The 18,220-nt window shown below is 41.5% G+C and overlaps 1 protein-coding gene across 3 annotated transcripts in view; it reads left to right on the forward strand.

Annotated features, from left to right (window-relative positions):
* Positions 1–17,950, forward strand: part of LOC133996675 (serine/arginine repetitive matrix protein 1-like) — a 21,205-nt gene extending 3,255 nt beyond the window's left edge. Inside the window, exons 2-9 of one of the 3 annotated variants that reach the window (XM_062436291.1) lie at positions 4,989–5,083; positions 5,469–5,550; positions 6,518–6,881; positions 9,982–10,056; positions 10,759–11,900; positions 12,581–13,410; positions 13,669–13,920; positions 15,976–17,950. In XM_062436291.1, coding sequence (XP_062292275.1) covers positions 4,989–5,083; positions 5,469–5,550; positions 6,518–6,881; positions 9,982–10,056; positions 10,759–11,900; positions 12,581–13,410; positions 13,669–13,920; positions 15,976–16,229 — 3,094 coding nt within the window. In that variant the 3' untranslated portion in view covers positions 16,230–17,950. The remainder of the gene's footprint in view (positions 1–4,988; positions 5,084–5,468; positions 5,551–6,517; positions 6,882–9,981; positions 10,057–10,758; positions 11,901–12,580; positions 13,411–13,668; positions 13,921–15,975) is intronic. The other 2 variants (XM_062436306.1, XM_062436299.1) reach the window with 2 other exon arrangements.
* The last annotated feature ends 270 nt before the right edge of the window (positions 17,951–18,220 follow it).

Consider the following 18,220-nt stretch of genomic DNA (forward strand, 5'->3'; position numbering starts at 1 on the left):
AAAAGTATGTTTGTGTGTATGTGCACACTGTGTGTGGGTGGGATGGTATATGTGAGGGGGGGCGGTTGGTCTGTGTGTGTGTGTGTGTGTGTGTGTGTGTGTGTCTGTGTGCATGTATCTGTTTTATTATTGAGGATTCTCTGTGTGTGTGTGTGTGTGTGTTGGAGAGAGAGAACGTTCTGCATGAAGGACGGAGTGTACGTGAGGCTTATTGAGTGAGTTTGTGCAAGTGTGCCGTGTGTGTGTGTGAGTGAGTGATTGTGTTTGTGTGTAATCCAAACGTATGTGGAGTGAGCAGTAGTTGCGTGACAAGAGGTTGCGTGTGTGTGTGTGTGTGTGTGTCTATCCGCAAGCACACATAATATTTGTTTGTAACGTGTTTAATGGAACATGTGTGTGTGATACAGAGGAGGAGAAAATATACTGTAGCAGGTATGCATGAGTCTGAGAATCCGTAATGTGCAGATTGTATGTGTGGACTGTGCGTGCTTGCTTTTGTGTGTGTGTGTGTGCGTGTTTGAGAGAGAGAGGGAAAAAGTGTGTGTGTCAGAGATGGAACATGAGACTGTGGGTTTGGTTATTTGAGAGAGAGAGAGAGAAACTGAGTGCTGGAGAGAGAGAGAGAGAGAGAAAGAGCGAGAGAGTGTGTGTGTATGTGCTCTAGTGAGCTTTCCTATGTGTGTGTGTGCGCATGTGAGCTTTAGAGAGAGGGGGGAGGGATGTGTGTGTGCGTGCATGTGAGCTTGGCTAGAGAGAGGATATTTGTGTGTACTTTGAGTGTGTGTGTGTGTGTGTGTGTGTGTGTGTGTTAGTGAGTTTGCGTGCCTGTAAGCCTGAGAGGGAGGGGTGTGTGTGTGTGTGTGTGTGTGTGAGAGAGAGTGTGTGTGAGCGCCTGTTTGCGTGCCTCTGTGTGTGTGTGTGGGTGTGTGTGTTTGTGCATGCAAGTGGGCCAGAGAGGGGGAGGGGTGTGTGTGTGTCTGTGTCTGTGTGTGTGTGTGTGTGTGTGTGTGTGTGTGTGTGTGTGTGTGTGTGACTGTGTGACTGTGTGTGTGTGTGTTTGTGTGTGCACATGTGGACTCTATGAGTTGTGTGTGTGTCTGTATGTGTGCTCACGCATATGTGGGTCTTGAGTATGGAGTTGTTTGTGTATTTTTGCATGCATGTGGGTTGGAGGAGGGGTGTGTGTGTGTGTGTGTGTGTGTGTTTGTGTGTGTGTGTGTTGGAGTGAAGAAGGGAGAGAAATGTGCAGGGAAAGAAGAATGAGAGAATCGATCGAGAGGGTGAGACAGAATGAGACAGGAATGGAGGGAGAGATTGGGGGGTCAGCTCACTGTCGGAGTGGAGGTGAGACAGAGTTGGTTGGCAAGAAAGTTCCCAGAAACTCGCTGAACCAGAACTGAATACACAGACGCACACTCAGAAGACCCAAAATAATCCAGCAAAATATAAACCCTGAAGAAAACGGGGCTTTTTCTGGGAAAAGCCGGTGACCTGTCAGCATCGAGAGTAGCTCAGGACTGTTAGTTGAGCCTGTCTTTGTGAGCATGTATGTGATCTTGAACAAATGGAGCAGCATTGTTGGACCAGTCGGACTCTGTATTTGTATAGTTTTTTTTACAGGTTTTTGAGTTGAGCTGGGCAAAGCTTCAATAATTTAGTAGTTTTTGGCATGTCACAGGAATCGAATCGTGATGATATGATCATATAATGTTAACACATCTGTGTTGGTGTTTCACAAGTAAACACTGCGGTGCTCCTCTCACATGTATGACAGTAAAGTTTACATTAGTTTCAATAAAATTATTCTTGATTTTTACAAAATAATCGTCCACTAGAGCTTTCAACTTCATCTCATGGTTGTAATTAGCAGATGGAGTTTGCTCAGCTGTCAAGTTTTCATGACTTAAAGTTTGGACTTTCAACACTTTATCATTCATATGAATGAGGTGTGTCCAGACTTTTGACTGGCACTGTGTGTTAGATGTGAGGTTGAAAGCTCCAGAAAAAGCTGTTAGGTGGACCTTGAGTTAAGATTTGGGTCAAGAATGATCTTTCATGTTCAATCAGTGTGATTATCATATATGCAAAGTTGCAAACATTTAATATATCAACATCGGAAAAATTGTGATATTAAGTGAATGAGAGAATTAGGATTTTGGCCTTTCAAAGATATATCAGTATCAGTGTGTTTGTTGTTAGGTATACACTGATATGAAAACTTTTTTTAACTGATAATGCAGAAAGATGTCTAATTTAGAAATAGTTTTTTTGGGGGGTTTAATAAAATTATTAAATTCCCAGTAAAGTTTACTGTTTCAGTCCACTGATGTCATCTTGGACAATAAAGATGATCGTCAGACTGTAAAATATCCCGCCTACTTTACATATATTTGTTTAAGTAAGTGTTTGATAACCACATTTGAGGGATCTTTGCAAAAAATTGTTTATATATAAAGAATATTGTTAGATTTTTTATGCTCTAATATCAGTATCAGATTCAGCCCCAAAAATCCAGTATGGGTCAGACTCTAGTTATATTTAGATTAACCATATTACCTTTGAGTGTAAACTGAGCTCATTTGCAATATAAACGAGTATGATATACATCAGAAACACAGCAGTGTGTTGTGACACAGCCTGTGTGTGTTGCTAAGGGATGCTGGTTACCACAGAAGATCTTATCAGTGTAATATCGTGACAGTTGTGCATTATGTGGTCATGTGTGATTTATCTTTTTTCTTTCTGTGTTATGATGAGTTAAATACCACAATTCAGCGCAGTGGTTAGGAGGAAACTCTTCAACTGATTGAGGAAGGTGTTGCAACATCCAGTGGAGCACATACAGTACATGTTACAGTAATGTGTGTTAAACTGCACTGATTCTGAGGTGAAGTGAAAGGTTTTTCAGATTTCAAAGGAAATAGTTTTTTCTACATCTTCTTTGTGCTTCTTCAGTTCTGTCATATTTTATGAGTAGATCCTTTTTCATGCTTTACTGAGTATTTAAAATGTTTTCTTAGGATTTCTTGGTAAGTATCTTGTTTGATTTTTGATTTAATTTTCCAAGCCAAGATTGTGTGTGGTTGGTTGTTGCAGAGGAGAGCTTCTCAAGAGGAGGAAAAAATCTGTACATTTGTTAGCACACATGCAGGCACACACTCCTCTTGCACACTTAAACACAAACACACACACACACACACACACACACACACACACACACACACACACACACACACACACACACACACACACACACACACACACACACACACACACACACACACAGACATGCGTGCACAGTATCACGAGTCCAGATGGGAATGGAGTGGATCAATACAAAGACAGTGGGTCTGGTTGATATCTCTGCTGAATGAGTATCTCTCTCCCTCTCTGTGTTCTCTCTGTCTGTCTTTTCTCTCTTTTGCTCCCTTTTTCTATTTTTCTCCCTCTGTCTGTTTTCAGCTGCTTCAGTTTTTTCTGTCCTATTCCTTTTTTTCCCTTCTTTCCCTTTCTTCCTCTCCTCTGTGTTTTTCCCTTTCGCTCTCTTGTATGCATGCGCACACACACACACGCGCGCTCATACACACACTAACACAGACAATAATGAACACTTCAAAATCCAAAGCACGATCTTCCTATGGCCTAGTTTTAAGAGCCTCCAATGTCATGCAAGTAAAAAATAGAGTGACGGAGAGAGGCACACACTCACAGGAAAACAATATATTGAGGTCTTTGGTAACAGAACTAGTGGAGAATCGTCAAGAGGCAGAATCAGTCTGTCTCTTCAGAGCACGGCGGTTTTGGCATGCATTTAGTCTGAAGAAGATAATCTCGCTCGGCCGTTCTGGGCTCACACAGGTGGCTCCGTTTGAGCTCTCTGGGGTAAAGGCACACTCCTTAGTGGTGATCCAGGGGTCAGAGCGCTCAAGTGTAAACACTAACTAGATCGCAGAATCTTACTGTGGTCAGTGTGGTCATTATTATATAAGACAACTGCTTATATAATCACCATTCACTTTGTTGATTTGTCGCAAAACTGTCAAGTTGCAGGATTTTTGTTTTCATGGGATGTTTATATTCAGCAATTAGAAGTCAGTCAGTGGCATTTGTTTTAGTTTTAGTCTTTCTTGGTCCATGACACCAACTATTAAAAATGTCTGGTGTGATATGTACTCCTTACTTACTCTTTGATCCAAAAGTTTCAGACTTAAATAATAACTGTGCCAAGTTTAGATTGTGTTCATGTATGGCTGCTTGTGTTCAAACAGTGTTTAAGAATGACAGAAGTTTTGTTTCTTTTCTTAAATGTGAAAACAGGTTTTGTAGAAAAAACATAGGTTTTGTCCACTTGCTTTGTTTTGATATCAGTACCAAAACTCAAATTGGCAGTATATAAAATAAATTCAATTGATATCCAGCCATAATTGTGAGATATTGGTTGTTTTTGTTTTACATTTGGCTTTGATTTATTTGTATTTTTTTCTTCCTCTTTAATTTTTTAGGGTTAAGGGTCAGGAATGGATGAGAAAGATTTGTCCATTTAAAGGCTCACATGAATCACCTGTGGTTGGTCAGAGATGACAGTATTCACATTCTCATGACAGTTTTAATCTTTATTACTGGAGAAACGTCATGTCACTCAATTAATATTATTTTACATGAACATTTAATTGTGCTTTTGCACTGAGCTCAGTTTAATTTTTGAACTTGCTGTGTTGTGAAAATGAGTCTTATGCTCCAGTCTTACACATTTAAGAGCAGTTTAAGTTATCATTGTGTATTTTCTGTGTATTTGTCACTGTCATGTTTTTGGGTATTTTGTGTGCTTGCATGGTAGGGCTAAATGTAGTTGGTATTGATCAATTAGGTTGCCATCAGCTTATTGATCACTCCTTGACCTGATTGATGTGAAGTTTGGCCAGTAGACCGATTGATTAAATGATAATTGTGTGTGTGTGTGTGTGTGTGTGTGTGTGTGTTCTCTCCAGGCGCGGCTGTGGAAGGAAAAGGAAAGGGACACCCGTGAAAGTCTTTGTTACACACAGTGAGGAGGAGAACGTGCCTGAACACAGCTTCAGCCCAGGTGTGTGTTTGTGTGTGTTATATCTGCAGTCCATATTCATAGTGCCATCAGCTGTGTGTGTGTGTGTGTGTGTGTGTGTGTGTGTGTGTGTGTGTGTGTGTGTGTGTGTGTGTGTGTGTGTGTGTGTGTGTGTGTGTGTGTGTGTGTGTGTGTGTGTGTGTGTGTGTGTGTGTGTGTGTGTGATCGGTGTGGAGCATGTGCAAGTGAGTGTGACCTACTTTTGTGTGTGTGTGTGTGTGCTGGCCATGTATGTGCTGCGATGTGCACCTGTGTATGTGCTCTAGAGAAAGGGGTGATGACCTCAGTGTGTGTGTGTGCGCGCATATATATGTGTGCTGCATACTTGCATATAATCCTTTTATCCTGACTGTTGTTGTGCTCTCAGGTGATCGTAAGGAAGCAGCAGAGAATAAACGGCCCACACTGGACGGGCCTTTCTACAACACAGAGCCTGCTCCTCACAGCTGGTAAGTCTAAATCTGTGTGGTTAAATTAATTTCTGTTTGTAGATTTTTTTTTTGCGGTTTGCATAATATAAAAAATACTGTATTCATTACTAAAATGGCTAAACAGTCCCTGCAGGCTGGTACTTTCACTCAGATTTAGAAAATAATGAATGGTTGCTGATCTTAACTCCTCACTGGAGGAGCAGCTCCTCTGAATCTTTGTCCTCAGGACTCACACAGCTTGGTTGGTCTTCATTTTAGCCATATATACAGGCTATTTTACAGCTGAAATGTCAGAAGAATGTAGCTGATCAACTGGTAGAATAGAAAAATAACTGCACTCAATCATTGCCCTGAAGCAATGGCATGAGCTCTTAGGTGTTTGTTTTGTACTCATTCAGCTGCTTTGGATCTACCCAGTAAAGCACAGGACCCTGTGGCTAAAAGAATGTAAATACAATGTGAAAACATTATTACAATTCTATTACAACTGTTCATATACGATTGAAAAATACCAATTAGAACAATTTTTGATGCACACATGACCAAATTATGGAATGAATGCAGGATTAAAACTGGATCTGACAACATGTGACCCCTTTGCATATTTTCTCACAAAGAAATTGATGTATTAGATTAGAAAATAGTGCAATTAATGATTATTGTCTTTTATTGTTGAATTTGGGAGTGAATTTCTGGATAATTATTACATTGTTTTAATTGGTAAAAATAACCAAAGGATTGACATCTCTACAACAATCATCTCAATTACAAACAGTATAAAACCCTGGTATCTGTACTTTTTTGGCAAATAAATTATTTTTAAGTACTATTTATTCAATTGACTGTTAAACAACAGTTGGGTTATCATCTTTCCAGTCCAACCAAAAAAAAAATAGCATTGGAAGATAAATATACTTACAGCGGGAAGTTTTCTGATCAAAGTATTTAACTGTACTTCAAACCCATCTCCCTTCTTACCTTCCAGTGGTCTGTCGGAGCAGGCTCATGACAAATTCTCCAATGGATCCAAGACCAGCTCCTGCTCAGCCTCAACACCAGCTCTAGCTGCTTCCTCTGCCCCAACCCCAACACCAGTCCCCGCTCCTGCCCCGGCCACAGCGACTTCAGCTCAGGCTCCATCTCTGACCCCTGCGTCCACAGCTCCGGCCGCCCCAACCGCCTCTGCTCCGGCCCCAACAGCCAGCTCCTTCCCTCCCTCCCCTAACTGTCGTATCAGAGAGGTCCACTGTGGCAGCCAGGTGCGACTAGTTGTTATCGCCATCCGAGACATCACCAAAGGGGAGGAGATCACTGTGGACTACAGCCTGACTGAGTGGGGAGAGAACCTGGTCAGTGCCTTAAAAGATCATGAAGACACATGTACACCACACACTTTATGTTAAGATAATTCTCAAGACATTTGAGTAATGCCCTCACCATTAACACCCAGATCCTCTCAAAGCAGCTATTTGGTGATGTTGTTATGTTGTTATGGTTTTGTTGCGTGGCCAAATACAGACAACCTGACTGATACTTCCAGTGCAGTTTTAGTGTAATTTAGTTGGAGAGAAGATGTTTAGCAAGAAATGTCAAAATTAGGTGAATTAAACAGGAAGGGCTTCCCACTGGACTCACCATTTTGCATTCATGTCCAGCACTCGGGGAGAAATTATTTGTAACAGGAAAAGATACTTTCCACTAACAGTAGCATCAATAGAGCAGTGGCCTCATTTATAAAACAGAGTGTAGGTTCAAAGGATGCACTGATATGCCGATATTTTCCAACTCATTTTGGCTGATTGTTGTTGTTGATACTGATATATGCACATATTTTTTCCCACTTAATTGCAGTAAACAACAAGTGTCACCTGCAATGGAATTACTGTGATGGCCCACTGGCATATGCAGACATAAAATACGATGCTTTTCAAAATGAACATTTACACTTGGTAAAACAACAAAACTGTTTCAACTTAGGTTACATGTAAAACCATATTATATGTCATATTTATTTTTATTTAACATTTTCAAAGATTCATCCTACTTTATCAGGCTTGGATGACATTCTCACTGAGACAAACCAGACAACAGCCACAACCAGGACAAGTTTGACTTATTTCACAAGTTGTAAAACGCATAAATAAATGTGATCTCTGTTCACAGGGATCATGTGAATGTAAATGCAGTATACAACTGTACAGCAGCTAAAGGCAACTATCAGTTAGAGACACCAAACCATTACTCTTACTTTCATATTTTGATTACACCAAACTGATAGTACTTGTAACTTGTAATGGAGTATCTTCATATTGCTCTATTAGTACTTTTACAAAGTGGTCCGACATGCAGATAGATGCCAAGAAGCGCGATGCTGTACACTGTCATTGTATGGACTAGTGGGGAGGTGCAGGGACACCAACCAAAGCTCACCACTTAGCATTTTTGTTAAGCATCTACTGTATAGAGACCATACACTCAATGTCTTAAACACCATAAACACTGTATTCAATTATAATTACTCCAAAATCCAGCATACAGGTGTTTCTCTAATTCACACAATCTATATATGAGTGCAGGTGGTTAAGATGAGCTGTGTGTGTGTATGTGTGTGGCAGCCTTTGTGGTGTCTCCAACACACTCTGTGCACCTCACAGCACAGTTGTGTTCACTGCAGCGATTTTATACACAAAAACTTAATGAAAAATAAAATCGCACTGGGTGATATATGCATAGTATTAGAGGGTAGTATTTAAAATCTATTAGCACTCTGCAATACCTCTGCACAGTCTGCAGTACTGTGAAGCTATTTGATGTAATCTTGGATGTCTACTACTGATGATGATAATTTCGTCAGTTAATTAATGTGGTTGAAGTTAAAAGGAAGCAGCATATTCAAGCGTAATATTGGGGAAAAGCAAGCCAGACTCTCCAGGATCCCGCCACATCCTGGCATCATCCTGGCATTATCCTGGCATTATCCTGGCATTTCAGCAGCACTATGCAGCTCTACAACTGACCACGAGAGCAAGTAGCTTACTGTCCAGCTCTCTCCTCTGCGCTTCGGGGGTGGGGAATGTGATGGTGAGACAGCACTGATGAAATATTGAGCGGAATTTGATATGAGATTTGAGATGGCTTATATCTTTTAAATTGAAAGGTGCTTATGGAATAGTTATGGCTTACTAGCACAAGCACAAATAACACTGCTGGCTTGATTGTTTATGATAAAGTGGATCTATAATTAACATGATATGAAGTGAAATTAAATGTGTGAGAGAGGAATCATTATACAATCTGGCTTCAATTCACCATCTGCGTTGCCAGTTTCTCCTGTTTCCAAAAATGTTCGTACATATGGGTCAGAGTTTCTGTACAGGTGCGCACGGTCTCCCGTTAAGTTTGTTTTTATAAATCCCAACTTGTTTGTAGGAAGTGGTGTAAGCCTCTTTCAAGCCCCATTTTGTGCGTACACAAAGGTTATAAATGAGACCTCAGAACACAGGACATCATGTTTTGATTGGGTGGATCCACTCATGCTTGTTCCACTTAGTAGTTTTTACTTTAATCTGTTTAACCTTAATCCCCAAACTTAAAATCTAATCCAAAACCAACCACTCCACCAAAGAAATGATGCCACCGAATGTTCCTCGTTCGCTCGGTCCTCAAAAGTATAGATATACACTCATATCTCTGATGTCTTTAGATAGGCAACCATATGTGCATTCACACACTGTTGTCAGCTTCTCTCTCTCTCTCTCTCTCTCTCTCTCTCTCTCTCTCTCTCTCTCTCACTCACTCACTCACTCACTCACACACACACACACACACACACACACACACATATATGCACACATTATTTCTACACACATAAAGCTAAGCAAGGCATGGGGTTACCATGGTGATGGCTGAGCTCCAGTTTTCTCTCTACCTATAGTGCTTTAGCAACAGTAACCATGGTTATTACATGACATCTGTTCCTTTAATGGATCTCATTAGATTGGATCAATTTACTCCACAAAATGATGATACCAGGATCCATTTAGGGAAATTAAATTGACAAAACTGAGAAATTGACATCAGTGGTTCAAGTGGGACCACGGATGCTCACAGTTCCTTCAGAGCCAAATTTTAATGACTTAAAATTTGCTAAGAAAGCCTAAAATACATCTTCTTTGACCTCAAGAAAAGCCGTTTTTATCACTGGTTGATTGATTTATGTTGATAACGCCATGTTTATTACTCACGAGAAGTAAAGAGTGTAGCATATCTTTGTTCACGTCCTCTGTTTGGCTTGTTAGTGTGGATTTGGAGTTATAATCAACCTCTGTGCCAACGACCCACTGCGGAGGGGTGTCCTGCTTTCTGAGTGACAGCTGAGGCTGATTGTGAAGGCAAATATTAATGAGCAACGGGCCAGCTGTTTTAATGTGATTGCTCTGTGTTCTGCAGGGTTTCCGTGGTACTGTATCTCCAGCCCAACATGAGTGCAACTCTGACACAGAGAATAACAGCAGTATCAAAAAGGTAAAACACAAACGCCACCTGTTTTCTGAAAGCACACAGTCACACTGACAAGATATCGATTTAAAATGTGCAGTTTTGTTGTTACCACACATTGTACACCAATTGCCAAATTTGACACTTGGGTTTCAGGGTGGTTACCTTTCACTGTAACTTATGTCTTCTAAAATAGCAACTAGTTACTTTAGTCATTTATCTTTTATAAATATTTATCTTTAATAAGCATAAAAATGAGCACACATATTTTGATTAATTCTTAACCTAAATGCAAATATTGAGTTGTACATATATTGTGTAAGTATTCAAGAAAACGGAGTTCTGACACCACCAACACTGACAAAACATCCACTGTGAGAGGGTCTTTAATTTTAAATCACAATACATACAATATTTTTAATCTACTATCTACTTCTGCTTTGGGATGCCTTTCCTAAAGATGTTGCCGTACAAAATTACACCGACTGTACATTACCATCATAATAAATGAACAAATGTTGATGTGGAGCTACTGTGCCTGCAGGATGCCACCTGTCTGGATGTGGGTGGACATCACTGATGTTGGAAACGACATCATCATCCTCATTAAGTCCTTTTCTCCCTGATCTGGATAAATTGTTTTATTATGTGTTGTAATGTCATAAGACCAGTGGTTTACAGTGAATAAACAGGGGCAGCAGGTGACATGTCACTGTCTATCTCTTCCAGGAGGACGAGCCCCTCTCCCTGACAACCCAGCAGCAGCGGCAGCAGCATCAGCATCAGCATCAGGAGTATGTCACCCCCTCATGGTCTCTCTCCCCCTCCTCCTCCCCCATCTCCCACTCTGATGCCAGTGACTCAGACGCAGGGGACGAGGACAACGCCAGCCCCAGAGGACGCGCACCACGTCGGCGCAAGAAACGGCGCGGCACTCCTTCAAAGAAAAAGACCCCCCATCGGACCCCACCCGGGCGTCCACCACTAGTCTCCCCCGCCAGCGTTCCTCATCACAACCGTCCGCTTCCCTCACCCCACCCTTCGCCACAGTCCTCTCCTCCATGCTCGCCTTCCTCCTCCTCTTCAACTAAGCCGTTGTTCAAAACTCCAGCTCCGTTGGGCCCAAACAGCACAAGCAACGCCAACTCTAATGTCCACAGAGGAGGAGTGTCCATAGACTCCATGCGCCAAACCTGCGAGTACTGTGGACGTCACTTCCGCTCCTTGGGCCGCCATTTAGACAAACACCATGCCCACCAGCCAGACGTGTGCTCTGCCCTCGTGGAGCGCTACACACAGATGCCCCGCCTGCACGCACAGAGCACAAACCCTGCCGCAGCTCAAACTCAGCAGCAGCTGTCGAAGTCGTCACAGGCTATGATACAGAGCCGCAGTTCAGAACTTTCACAGAGTGGTGTCCAGGACCTCTCCATGTCTCCACCTACTCTCACAGCGGCCAACCAATCCCCTGCCTCCTCTGGAAGAAACTCCACCCCACCTGTGCTGACTCCTCCACGAGGACAGAACGCAGTGCCGGTGTCTGTCTTAAAGAGGAGCCCACCCCCTGTGGCTGTGCCCTCATCTAGGAAGGGAGGAGTGAGGGGGCTAAAGAAGGAGAGAGAGGAGGAAGAGGGTGAGGACGATGACGAAGACGTGGAGGTAGTGGAGGTAAAGAGGCCCAAAGAAGAGGAGGAAGTAGAGGTGGTGTGCCCTCAGTCCTTCATCAGCAAGTTGGCCAAAGAGATGGACACACCAAAAGAAGAGGAAGATGAGGAGGATGAGGAGGAAGAGGAGGAGGAGGAAGAGGAGAATGGAGTGATGGAAGTGGAGGATGAAAGTGGGACAGAGGATAAGGAAAAGGACCTGCTGAGGTAATTTGATGTCGTCTTATCCTGCTCTGTAATTTTTTCCCCCTTCAACTACTTAATATGTTCTCTTGATTGTAATTAACAGTAACTCCATAAAAATATGTTTAAGATTTCAAATATAAGAGAAAATTGCACATAGTCATAACCAAAAGCACTGTATATTCATGTTTGTCAGGCCAGATTGTACACTACCTTACAAATCTATTTTTCAAAGTTGACTCAACGCACAGCTGAAAAACACCCAATGTAGCGTCACTGTAAGAGAGAGCGCTGAGAGGACAAGGACAAAAGACATGAATACACAATTTAACACTTATAATTTAAAATGAATGTACTCTACTTTATCTCTTTGTCAGAATACAGGCACTGGCCAAGTAACACATCTTCCTTGACTGTGCTAACCACAGCAACCTATAATTTCAGTTTTGCTGGCATAATTAGCCCTTGGAAATGAATTAATACAAGGGCACAATAAAAAAGATAACTTGTGCTCACACTGTGTAATTTCAGAGATTAGTTACTAATTGAAAGGATCGGATCGCTAAATTGTGCGTACAAATTGCATGATAGCTAGTATATTAAACTGACGATACAATATTGCAATAAACTACCCAAAAACAGAAACTAATACTGTTAAGATGAATAAATGAATTAACTCACTCGCTTTCTCTCTCCACTTCCAGCAGTTCGGGACGTCACCACATGCTGCCCCTCCTCTCGTCCTTGTCCTCTCTGGTTCTGTACCTCCGTCGGCTGCAGCACTCGGCCTTCTTGTCTCTGTCTCGGCAGCTACAGTCAGCCGAGGCCTGGCGCCTTCTCTGTCACTCCAGTCTGGCGCTCCTCATCCTGTACAACCGACGACGTGAGTGTGAGGTCTCAAAGCTGTCCATCGCCGAATACCGAGCTCGCATCACTCCCCAGTGCCCTGTACCCGTCCCACCTGGTGCCCCCCCGGCTCTCACCCCACTAGAGGCTTCCCTGTCCCCCTTTGAGCGTCTAGTGCTTCCCCATCTCCCTCGAGTAGGGGTCCAGGGTAAACGTGGACGAATCCAACCCCTCATTCTTCCCCCTCACTGCGAGCCTTGCCTGGAGCTCCTCCTGCAGACACGGCAAGATGTGGGGGTCGACCCCACAAACCCGTATGTTTTCGCCAGGCCCTACCATTCCCCTGCCACACCACTGCGAGGAACTGACCTCCTCCGCAGCTTGGCCCGCTCCAGCGGCACCCGTAACCCCCGAGCCCTGACCCAGACCAGGGTTCGGCGCCAGGTAGCAATCCTGACCCAACTGCTGCTTCTTGGAGAGGGAGAGGAGCCCGGGCAGGTAGGAGGCAACGCCGTAGAGAGGCTGGAGCACTTCCTGGAGAGAGAGTACCATGTGACACAGAACTGTGCCGGCATTGGCCAAGACCCAGGCCTGATGGGCAGAGTGGGCCGAGTTGTGCTATGTGGAGAGAGAGACGGAGTGCTGTTCAGAGGAATGAGCCTGAACCACATCTGCTTGGAGCTGGATGGTGAGATGGATGAATGGCTGAACGAATGAGTGTGACTGTTGTCCAAGTAAAGCTGTTTCATCCCTCCCTTTACGCTGCCGCTCATTTACTGGCTGGAAAAGGATTACCAGTATCCTTCCAGTTTGTGTGGATTTTTGTGTGAATGGGAAGTGTTTGAAATGGAAACATATAGACTTGTGACACATTAGACTAATAAGTTATTTTTTCTTTCCTCCCTCCTCTCTTCCTACAACATTTCCTTTCCTTCCTTCTTTCCAGTTATGTCAGGAAACTCTGCAGACTCGTACTCAGAGGGAGAGTCTGATGGGGAGCAGATGAAGGAGAAGCCTGAGACGCCTGCCCCTGCTCCTGTTACGACCCCGACACCCACCCTGCTGTATGTCAGGAAGGGCAAGAACAACGGACGTGTGGGACGACCCAAGAAGCTCAAAAACACCCAGCAGCCACCCCTTCCACCTCCCGCACCTCCACTTGTCAACCGCAAGAGAGGCTCAGGTCAGCCCAAATCAGGTTTGTTGGGGTTTTAAGTGAAAGTGAATTCAAAAAAAATTCAAAAAAAATTACGAGGAAAATTGTGCCAGAAAGAATAAAAAACTATTGCAAAAACCCCCAATGAACAAAAGAATGAAACAACTAAATAACATAAATAATAAAATAATAAATTAATTTAAAATAATTATTATCTAAGATGTCAAAATGTGAAAAAACCCAAGAAAACAAGAAGAGGGGAAAAAAATACATTACGACATAGACTATTCAAGCTGTTTGAATCATCAGACAGGCTGAGAGTCGGGACTTGAAGGTAAAGCTCAAGGTGTATCAGTAGGTTTTTATCGCAGCAGGGATGCTTCACTGGTCAAAAGAAAGGAAACACTTTTAAGGACACATTCAAGAGAAATAAAATAATATGAAATAATATTTACAAGTTCAGAATTTACCATTTAAAAGGTAGGGTGAGAATGATCAGTGTCTTACATTAAAGTTAGAATCAGTGTGAGAGTAGATGAAAGCTTTATGTGGATCGGGCTAAGTTACATTATTTATATGTAGAGATTTCAATTTAAAATTAACTGTAAATGCGAGTTAGTGACGTGTATTTTTTATTCTCTTAACTCTCATCCTACCAATGTATTTAACATGCAAGGACTACTGACTGAATAAACTACTTTAATAAACAACCATCATATCCAATAACTTGTTATGTAACTAACTTATGTCTTCTAAAAAAACAGATTACTATTACTACTTTTAGGAAAAGTTAAAATTAATTTGTATATTGTGTAACTTGAAAATGTATACTTTTGTTGAATACAAATTGCAGCTTTTATCACAAGTACAATATTCCCCCCCCCCCACACACACACACACACACACACACACACACACTCTGATAATGCATGTTACTTTAAATTAGGATCCATGGCAAACATGAACTCAATAAATAATTTCATCTATTAAAAATGCATTTGCAGAATTGGGTGCATTTGACTAGGGTCCCCAAGGCCTCTCGAACATTGGTATATTTAGAAAGCACTAATTAAAACAGAAAGAGAAAACAATGATATGAAGTCTTTAGGAACAAATTGATTGAAAAAGTAATGAAAAATCGTAATGATTGAATAAAGCACAAGTGAGATATGACAGAAAGTGTATCTGTGACATCTGCAGGTACCTCAGTCAGTAAGATTAAGCTTAATGTTTGTGTTTCCAGTTTTGTATGTGATTCAAAATTTGTAGCATTTTTAGATTTAGAACCAATTTCCTTTATGTTTATACTTTTGCTTTTGTATGTGTTTTGTACTTAAGGGCCACCGTACATTTGAAGGCACCAGTTCAAAACAATATTAGCCTGTAACAAACTGGAGTCTGAAACAAGGCAGCAATCAATTATTACTTAATCATCCATTAAAGTGCCAGTCAATTTCTCGCTAAATCTATTAATCATTACAGCTTTAAAATGATAGAAAACAGTGAAACATGCCAGTTACATTATCCCAGTGCGCAAGGTGATGTCTTTGAGATATTTTCTTTGTTCAGCTAACAATCCAAAATCAACAGGTATTCAATTTATTATCATAAAAGACTATAAAAACCTTTGAAGCCATTGAGGTTTTTAACATTCTTACTTTTAAGATTATATAATCGATTATCAAAATTGTGGCAGATTAAACTAAACAAGTAGCTTTGAGTACTGCAGCTTACATTGTCAGTCAGTATTGTCAAAGCAAAAGATATAGCAAAAACAGCATGCAGACCTTTTTGAACCTGGTATCAAAAGGTTTTAACTGCTAATGAAGATAACTGTTTCTTTACATTTGTTATATTACATTACTTTCATAATTATTAAAAGATGCAGATGATATTTATTCAAAAGGACAAAATGACTGAGATGGTATGATAGGGTTTAAATTTGTGTTTTCCTGGTCCTTAAGGCTGGATTATAGTTCAGTGTCTTTTGAACAATGAAGTTTGTCCATGTTCAGCTTCAGTATGCAACTATGGCCGGTGAATTTGGAAAGAAAAGCAGGAAAAAACTGACTCCATTGTTTTCTCTTGTCCTCTCAGGAAAGCGTGGTGTCCTGAAGCGTCCCTGGTCAGAGGCGGAGCGTGCAGCAGTCGAGGAGCACTTGACCCAAAACATCACAGAGCTTCGTGTCCCCGCTAAGGCTGACTGTGAGCGCTGCCTGCAGCAGTGCCCCTTATTGGTCAGCAACCACCGTGACTGGCGAGCCATCAAGTTCTACTGCCACAACCGCATCCAGCTGTTGAAGAAAAATCAGCGGCGTGAAAACGAGCCGCTGCCCCTCACTGTCTGCTGAGAGAGGAAGCAGTTGAGGGAGGGGAGAGGGGGTTGGGGGTGAGGGCAGAGCCTAGTAAATGAGCAGATTCTCAAATGGTACCCTGCTGCCCAGGAAATGCACTAATTTTGAGAGGACGGTCCTAAATTTCACTCCACCATTCGGGTAGCGTGATTTGTTTTTGACTTCTAATTAGAAAACGGATGGCTTTTCTACTTTTAGCCACACAGAAACATAAATTTCAATCACTTTTTTTGCTGCTTTACTTTAAGGTCTTAAAATTACACTAGAGTCTTTATGGTGCTCCTGGTTTGAGGGTTACAGTGCAAGTGCTTATCAAAAGCAGTGTGCTTGGACGGGTGCCGTTTGAGACATGCCTTAGGGGGACTTCAGAGACCACGACACTGGCTGCAGCCTGTGTCGTGTTGTATATGGACTTTTTTTTTTCCTCCTTCCAAAAACGGATACACTAGATTGAAATGTAAACAAGGGAGGAAAACGAGCCCTACAGTGTTGTTATATGAACGTTGTGAAGTAGCATTAGCGTTTTATGCACTTGGAGACGTTAATAGGACAAGTGGCCTGTGCTTAGGCCACACTTTTCTTAATAGTGGCTTTATAAATAGATTAAGCCTATCTAATGCTAACCTAGAAAAATAGCCAGATCTCTGTCGTAACAAGCTACTTCTTTCATGCAGCTGTCTGTGCAATTCTGACCTTGGTTTCACTAGATGTAGATCCTTAATTTACATTTAAGGTACTAGTTAATGAATCAGTTACTACTTTTGCAGTTACTATTATGTTTTTCTGTACTGTTATGTTGAAACACAACATTACGATGAAGATGATTTTTTTTTTTTGACAAACTCCGCTGTGGGAGTTGTGAGTTTCGTGTGAGAGACAATTAAATGGCGTCAGAATGTCGACTGTCTTACTTTTGAATACCTAAGATGTTTAATCAAACTACAAAGCCCAGAAACATTAGAACTGTTCTGAAACCTGTTGGACTTGAGTCCTCTTTCCCAAAAAACAGGTACAGAAAAGATGTCAGCAGCTACCATTTTTTTCCCTGAGGAACAGTTTATTTATGTTTCTAATTGTTTGTTGTTATTCTGTTGTTGTCTTTTCTCTTTTTTTTTGCCTGTTGCACATTTGTTATTCGAAGCAGTAAAAAATGGTGCTATAGGCCAATAAGCTGGATATCACTTTATATGTGGAAAAGAGATTTCCGTCGGTGGTGTTAGAAGTCTCTTAAAAAGTGGGCATTTATCAAGAGAAGTGATTGTTCTGTGTCGCCACGTTTGTTGCACTGTCTGTGTTGTCTTTTTCCAATGGCTAGAGCTCCTCCTGTCCTTTCCCAGCCACACTACACAGTCTGCAGCTTGACCCAGATTTTTGGTTTCATTTGAGAGTCGCTGGAAATCTGCGTCCATCGGACTAAAACCTCCATGAAACCTCAAGACAGATACTTGAAGTTAATTTAAACCTTTTGCAGAACCCTTATGTTCTTTCTTGCTCTAGCCTTGCCAGTTACACTGTACATAACAAATATATTATCATTACGCTAACTGGTCGTTTGTGCTAGACTATATGTAGCTTTTTTCATTTCTGAGTTATTGCTATCTGTACATAAGCCTGTTTGTAAATACTCCTCAGAGAAACAAAGAAAAAACACAATGTATGACATGCCTTGGTTATTGTGTTATGTTTTTTCTTTTTTATAAGTCTTATAAAAATTTAAAGCTCTATATTGTGGTATTGTGGTTATTTATTTCAGTGCACCATATCGCCAAAAAAGTGAAATGATTCCCCCTGGTGAAAAGATTGTAGCAATGTGTAATTTATTATGTACTTCATCAGAAAATTGTTGGAAACAATAACCAGAAGCCCAGTGTTTACAGCTTTGTCTGCTGCATGTAATTCACACTGAAAGACATTAGGTGGAAGTGTTGCTTCATAAACCATAAACTCTTCTGAGATATACAGTAAGTAGAAATACAAGTTGTGAGAAA

This window comes from Scomber scombrus, chromosome 2, assembly GCF_963691925.1.
Source record: "Scomber scombrus chromosome 2, fScoSco1.1, whole genome shotgun sequence".
NCBI classification, from domain to species: domain Eukaryota; kingdom Metazoa; phylum Chordata; class Actinopteri; order Scombriformes; family Scombridae; genus Scomber; species Scomber scombrus.